This window comes from Ostrinia furnacalis, unplaced genomic scaffold (genome assembly GCF_004193835.3).
Source record: "Ostrinia furnacalis isolate ACB-3 unplaced genomic scaffold, ASM419383v2 OfSCF6703, whole genome shotgun sequence".
Classification (NCBI taxonomy): Eukaryota; Metazoa; Arthropoda; class Insecta; order Lepidoptera; family Crambidae; genus Ostrinia; species Ostrinia furnacalis.
In genome coordinates, this window is record NW_021136942.1 from 136,879 (window position 1) to 143,964 (window position 7,086).

The 7,086-nt window shown below is 38.6% G+C and overlaps 1 protein-coding gene across 2 annotated transcripts in view; it reads left to right on the forward strand.

The window, feature by feature from the left end:
* LOC114362756 (short-chain dehydrogenase/reductase family 16C member 6) overlaps nucleotides 1-6,545 on the forward strand; it is a 33,259-nt gene extending 26,714 nt beyond the window's left edge. For both annotated transcript variants that reach the window (XM_028318273.1, XM_028318275.1), the window contains exons 3-8: nucleotides 480-639; nucleotides 1,347-1,498; nucleotides 2,782-2,959; nucleotides 3,401-3,586; nucleotides 4,166-4,348; nucleotides 5,217-6,545. In XM_028318273.1, coding sequence (XP_028174074.1) covers nucleotides 480-639; nucleotides 1,347-1,498; nucleotides 2,782-2,959; nucleotides 3,401-3,586; nucleotides 4,166-4,348; nucleotides 5,217-5,291 — 934 coding nt within the window. In that variant the 3' untranslated portion in view covers nucleotides 5,292-6,545. The remainder of the gene's footprint in view (nucleotides 1-479; nucleotides 640-1,346; nucleotides 1,499-2,781; nucleotides 2,960-3,400; nucleotides 3,587-4,165; nucleotides 4,349-5,216) is intronic.
* Nucleotides 6,546-7,086: the final 541 nt, after the last annotated feature.

Here is a 7,086-nt window from a genome sequence, read left to right on the forward strand (position 1 = left end):
AAATTCATAAAATTCATTTATTTTTGCAAATAGGCTTTAAAAAAGCGCTTTTACACGTCCCAATATTAACCCTACCACTGCTTCGGGACAATAAATGGGCCAGTGCTGAGAAGAAGCAGCGCAAGAAGTCCCGGGGGAAAGTTAAACTGTCATTGGACCCGCAACGAAATTAATCAGAAGAATATAGGAGGAGTTCGAAATTAAGGTTCGACTTCCCTCCATTGCAAAGCGGATGACAGGTGACAAACAAAGGTTTAAAACCTTTGAGAAAAGTTTATGCACCACGGACAATAAAATTAAATATCAATTAAGGGGGCCTATCTTATGAGCATTTAGCAACTACCTGCTAATAATAAATTTTTCACAAAATCGCTTAAAAAAAATATTGAAAGTGGAAATAACACTACCTCCTCCACTAACATAAGAGTGAGTTTAGTTTGCTTCTAGCCTTGTATTAATTCACAACTTTTTGCCTGCAGGACGGACGAGCGCGGCATCGGCATGAAGGTGTACAACTTCGTGTCGGTGGCCCTCGAGATTGCGGTTCTGTACGTAAAGATGACGGCCATGTGGATCTTCTGCGTCTACCAGTTCTTCTTCCCCAAGGAGCCTAAGAGCATCAAAGGCGAGATCGTACTGGTAAGTCTTATTGTTTTAATTCTAGAAATCGTATGTTTTCCTTCTATAAATAATGGACGGATTTGATATTCCTTCATGGAAAAATTTGCTAGATGTTTGATGAAATTTTACAACGTTAACGTTATAGCATTAATCGCAAAGAAAAACAAACGAACAGGCCTCGTGCGCTTAACAGGACTTTTGCCACCTCTCGTTCCCACTGCTACAACTCCTGTGTCGCCAGGATCTACAGCTTGACCGCCAATAAAAACCCAATTATTAAAGGTCAAGTTTGTCCCAAGGGGGAAAATTAAACTGTCATTGCAACGAAATTAATCAGAAGAATGTTCTTCTGTAGGAAGAGTTCGAAATTAAGGTTCGATTTTACTCTATTGTAAGGTAATCGCGCTTGATGAACCTATAGTCTAGAGAAGGTCCCGGGAAGCACTGTCCTGGTCCTTGTGGAAATCCTTGGGGCAAGCCTTTGTCCAGTTGTCCAGCAGTGGATGTCCTTTGGTTGAAAGGACGAGCTTATGTAGAATTTAATGCAACTAAGAAATAAATAGCGCTTAAATAACGGCTGACAAAGGTAACCGAGTTTCTTCTGCCACTTCTCCTAGGTACTAGCAGATTGGTCGTCCCAGAGCGGTGATAGGGCAAGTTTCTTCGGTATTGGGATATGTAAGCCCTAAAAGGGAACCTACTAATAATTGTGATACTTATTCCAGATCACAGGAGCCGGCCACGGCATGGGCAAAGAGACCGCGATCCGCCTGGGCGGCCTTGGAGCTACGGTGGTCTGCGTGGACATCAACCCTCGCGGCAACCAGGACACCGTCAACATCATACAGGGGAACAAGGGAAAGGCGCACAGATACGAGTGAGAATCATTCACGTTATGTCCATTGTTTTAAAAGCCTATTATTTGCTTACAGAGTAGGTACAGCAGCAGTGAGCGTCAATAGTTCGTGTCACCCAAAATAGCCAAAAAGTTCGCAACATGTCTTTTAGGGATGTTATGGATATGTAGTTTCGGTTATGGATACGGTAACGGATATAGGAATAATATTTTACCGGTTTCGGTTACGGTTACGGATTTTTTTTTCGGATATTCGAAAGTTTCAGTTACGGTTACGGATTGATTGATTACTTTAAAATGCAATTTGATATAGAATACGGTCCAATACGGTCGGTAAATAACGGTAAATCCATGGCCGCACACTACATCGAATAAAAAGTAAATAAAAAATTAAAATTGGTAGGTACTAGATGATGGCATTATAAAGGTAAATCAGGCTGTTATGCCTTACATTATAATGTAATACAAAAAACAATTTAAACTGCCTACATCTGAAACTATCCGAAACTTTTGAATCGGTTACGGTTATGGTTTCGGATATTTTTTTATTTCGGATATCCGAAATTTTCGGCTACGGTTACGGATATCCATAACATCCTTGGTCTTTATTACAATTGGAATAAGGTTGAGTTGTTAACTTTTTGGCCACTTTGGGTATTACGAACTTTTTGACGCTGACTGTACCTACTTAGGCAGATTTTAAAACTTAATACCAACCGAACTAGGTGTTTATTATTTGATATGGAATTAGCAGAGCGTGACGTTAAATATCACGCGCGGCGTGTTGTTTTAACATGTTAAGTGACGTCACGAGATTTAGAATATCGATTCAAAATGTTTTGAGAATTAAAAGATCAGTACCTCTAGTACGAAAAACTTTCGAGTTCGTTTCGTTGCGTATTCAAAGTGTCATCGAAAAATTTTGTATGAAAAATTAAACAGCGCCCCCTAGGGCGGCTATAATATAGGGGGCGCTGTTTAATTTTTCATACAAAATTTTTCGATGACACTTTGAATACGCAACGAAACGAACTCGAAAGTTTTTCGTACTAGAGGTACAGGTGAAGATTGTTTATTGTGGTCAAAAATCATGCATGCATCCAAAATAAGAGCTCTTTGACATAAGTCCCATACCTAAAACTGTAGGGTGGTTAGTAATGGTAGAGCCACGTAGCACAAATTAAATTACTTCGTCACGTAGGTGCTGATTAGTCGAGGGATGGGTATACATTCAACTTCGCGTTGAACTGCCTGCCAACAAGGTCCGTCCTTTTCATGCTCAGACTTTGTTTTATTATCTCCAGGTGTGACGTCACAGACCGCGACGCCATCAACGCCCTGGCCGACAAGGTGCGTCGGGAGGTGGGCGAGGTCACGATGCTGGTCAACAACGCCGGCATCATGCCCTGCAAGCCGATCCTTGAGACCTCCGAGAAGGAGATCAGGGCGCTGTTTGATGTTAACATCCTGGCTCACTTATGGGTAAGATCTTAAGACGTATTTCGTGACATATTGCATAACATTAGCACCTGAGGGTAGGCAGATTTACTGACAGGATTGACGAATCATGGAGATTGTTGCTAGAATTGTTATCTTCAGCGTGTTCAAGATTTATGATTTTAGCCGAAAGATTTTTTGCAGAAATGCAACAAAAGCAAATAATTTCATTTTTTTAAGTACGATAAGTTTCTTGGTCCAAAAAGTTAAGTATGAACTCGATGATAACTCTTTTGGGCCTTATATCAATGTTTTATAACTGCCTCACCGAAGGTACCGGTACAACGGTTAAAGCCGTCTTAACAACAGTTTTATGTCCACGTAGCTAAGTATATTTTAATTGACTCTATTTTAGGAGTTTTGCGACTAAGAAAACACCTTTTTTCTTGTACCTTAAATAAGTATCCATGGTTTATATCCCTTCAGCTCCTCCAAGCCTTCCTCCCGCATATGATGGAAACCAACCACGGGCACATCATCGCCATGTCCTCCATGGCTGGTGTGGTCGGACTCCGAAACCTCGTGCCGTACTGCGCCACTAAGTTCGCGGTCAGAGGACTCATGGAGGCTCTGCACGAAGAACTGAGGGAGGATGCCAGGGATTTCAGTGGCGTGAGTTTTTCTTGACTGTAATTCCATAGATTTATTTTTCTGGCTTAGACTTTGAAGTGGAGGAAATTGATTTTTTTTTTAGTATAAGTTAGTTGTGTTCATCTGATTAATTTGACCATATACTCGTACAGTTTCTGTGTTTCTGATTTTTTGTCAACTTTGATTTTCAACTGATGAAAATACATTAAAAACGTTTTTTTGAAATCTGTAATAAAATCATACACCGCCGTTAAACAGTAAAACTAATTAACAGACACATGAGTAGTTCTTTGCGTTTGGTACATTAGCATTGTGGCGAAGTGTCCGTTTTTTCGGAATGTCTATATTGGTTCTACTGGTAGCCGTAAAGCAATATAGCAGCGAGCCCAAAGAAATGGCGAAGTGAACGCAGAGACATAAAGAGTTTCATTGTCATTAACAGTGAGATAAGTGGTTCCAGGCAGCGTTATAATAAATCATAACACACATTAATTATTGTTCTGAAACGGTGATGAAACGGTGCTTTAGAAAATGGGACGTGTAAAAGCAGTTAAGGCCTATTTTCTAAAAATATAAGACTGTTTAACCTTTCGTCTTCAGATCAAGCTGACAGTAATCTGCCCCTACATCGTGGACACGGGTCTGTGCAAGAACCCTCGCATCAAGTTCCCAGGGCTGCTGAAGATCCTCTCCCCCGCCCAGGCCGCCGAGAAGATCGTGGATGCTGTCCAGCGCGACTATGACGAGATCACCATTCCCAGCTCGCTTTACTATATCAACATGGTGAGCTAACGATCCCGACGTTAATAATACCAACGGAATTGAGAACATCCTCCTTTTTGAAGTCGTTTAAAAATGTGCAAAAATTGGCCAAGTACGTGTCATGCCACGGGCAGTGTAGGGTTCCGTAGTTCTCCGTCGTTACCGTTAATTACTTCATCTAAAGTCACTTTTCATATTTTCTTCTAAGGAATTTTTACTGGTTAATACATGAGTCAAATGACTATTACTCTTAAACTAAGTGATCTATCTTAACCGCTATAGTTTTCCTTGAAAGTTCATGAAAAGCAGTATCATTACGAATTTTTCCAGATTTTTTAAGCCAACAGTTTAGTTTTTAGAGGGGGGGGACTACCGTTATGTCGACATACCTCCACAAAATTACAGCTCTCTAGTGCCAGTTGTTTCTAAGCAAAACCTCGGACAGACAGACAGACATATCGAAACTATAAGGGTTCCTTGTCAGGACTACGGAACCCTAAAAAGTAGTTATATCGAACTCTTCATTATACAAGGTACGATTGACGCCTACCTTCCTCACCACCGCCTTTTGCAATTTTTTACTGATAGTCCCGTTAACCCCTCGTACTAAGCTAAATATGCTTGTGTTACAAGTGGGTTCACCGCATATTCAAACGTCGGCAGGCTTCGGACCAGCAGCGTTCATCGGATCGCTGCTGGTCCGAAGTCGGCCAATCCGGCATCTCTACCGTTCGGCTATTGTAGATTTAAAGTTTCAGCCACTAGTGAACATAAGTGGAAACCTGAGTGGAACCATAATGACCGGTTAGTAGCGGCCTGAATCCAGCGCCTTTCTGCTATAGCTTTATGTATTTAGAAGATTCTAACTCCATGTTTATTATGTTTCCAGTGGTGCAGAACCATGCCCAGACGAGTGTCACTGTACCTAAAGGACTTTTTGGACTCGGGCCTGGATGCGGACTAACTTTGACACGTTATGTACAGTCAGCACTATTGACTGACAGCGGCAACAACACCGGTACAGTCAGGTGGATAAAATTCTATAAACACTTTTTATAACTGGAATTAAAAGTGACTACATTTTAAACAGAATTTCATATCGAAAATTTCAATACTGAAATAACTCAACTCTTACCCGTAATTTATATGAAGAATACTTATCTTGTTTCATTGAAATTTTATCACTTGATTGTACCTCTGTATAGAGAGCCAGCCTGTAAATTAATTTTGCTGACTTTATAATTATTATAAAATAAGGACTTCAGCTGACTCAATTTTATGATACTATAATTTTATTTTTATTTTTAATTAAAATACAATATAGTATCTATCACGTTTGTTTATGTATGTATAAATTACAATTTGTGTAATTTCGGTATGTTATTATTAACAAAGAAGCTCTAAACTCTTTAAAAAAAAATTATGAAATAATAATATTCATGCTGCAATTTTTGTGTGATGTTTTAAATGTGTGTAATGTATTTTTTACACAGATCATGTAAATAACAATAGATTATCACGTTTTATGATTGGAATTGTGAATAAACGTGTGTATAATAGTTTTGTAAGCCAAAATGTGCCTGGAATACCAACAATGGATGTTCGCGAGTCAACCATATTGTTACTTTTAAGTCTCTTTTTAGATACTTTATAAGTTACCACCAAATAAGTTGTATAATAGTAGAGTCGCCGTAAAGTCCGGTTTTTAATTTGTTTAAATGTCAATTAATCGATAAATAACTCCAATTATTCTTAGGACCAGTTAAAGTTGAATCTCACAATTATTTCATAAATTCATATTTTTTATAATTTAATTTTTAGATACAATAACAACGTTTCAAAAACCTTATTAAAAACCGGACGATAGTCAGTTGTGGACCCTTTTACTTGGAAATGAACTGTGAGGAACAGTTTTGCATAGAAAATAGTATTAAACTATTTAAATATAACTTAACTTTCCTTCAGTTTAATTAATCGCAATTTTTTTTTAACGTTTTGATCAATAAAACTTTTTCAAGGCAGGGTCCATGAAAATAGGTTATATCCATTTATACAAACCCACCCTAGCCTATGTCTGGCCTTTGTTTCAATATTTGACATATTTTAATGATAACGGTTAAAACACGTCAATGTAGGTGAAACAATTTATATACAAAACATCCTATTACAAATTTCTGCCCAGTTTAATAAATATTTGATGACAAGTAAAAACATTTTCTTGCCTCAACAATTACTACTACCACAGAATAAGTAATAGTACAGGTACAGAAGGATTACTCCGCAAGACGATTTAAATAAATGCGAGTCTTGCTACGACGCGATACAGTGGAATTCAGCTCGCACAGCACTACGTACCTACAATTTTATTCACCTACAAGTTTTGTCTCTTTCTATCGCGTGCCTCTGAACTCTTCTTACGCTGTTAGGGTTGCTGTCTAGTAGTGTCTAGTAAAAAAATAATTAATCTACTACTTATTTGTAATGAGGTACGTATGTAGGTAAGTACGCATTCATTATGGAAAACCTTGGGAGAGGCCTTTGTCCAGCAGTGGACGTCATTTATTTTGGCTGAAACGAACGAACGCATTCTGAGTAATAGTCATGGTAGGTTAGGTTCCTATACTATCCTAAGAATTATTGATTACCTACATGGTCAACATACCTTTCAGCATCTTTGGGAAGGGAAAAAAAAGATAAATCCGGTAGATTTCTTTTCGAATTTAAACACCCGAACGCCGCACAATAATATTTCTTTCTCT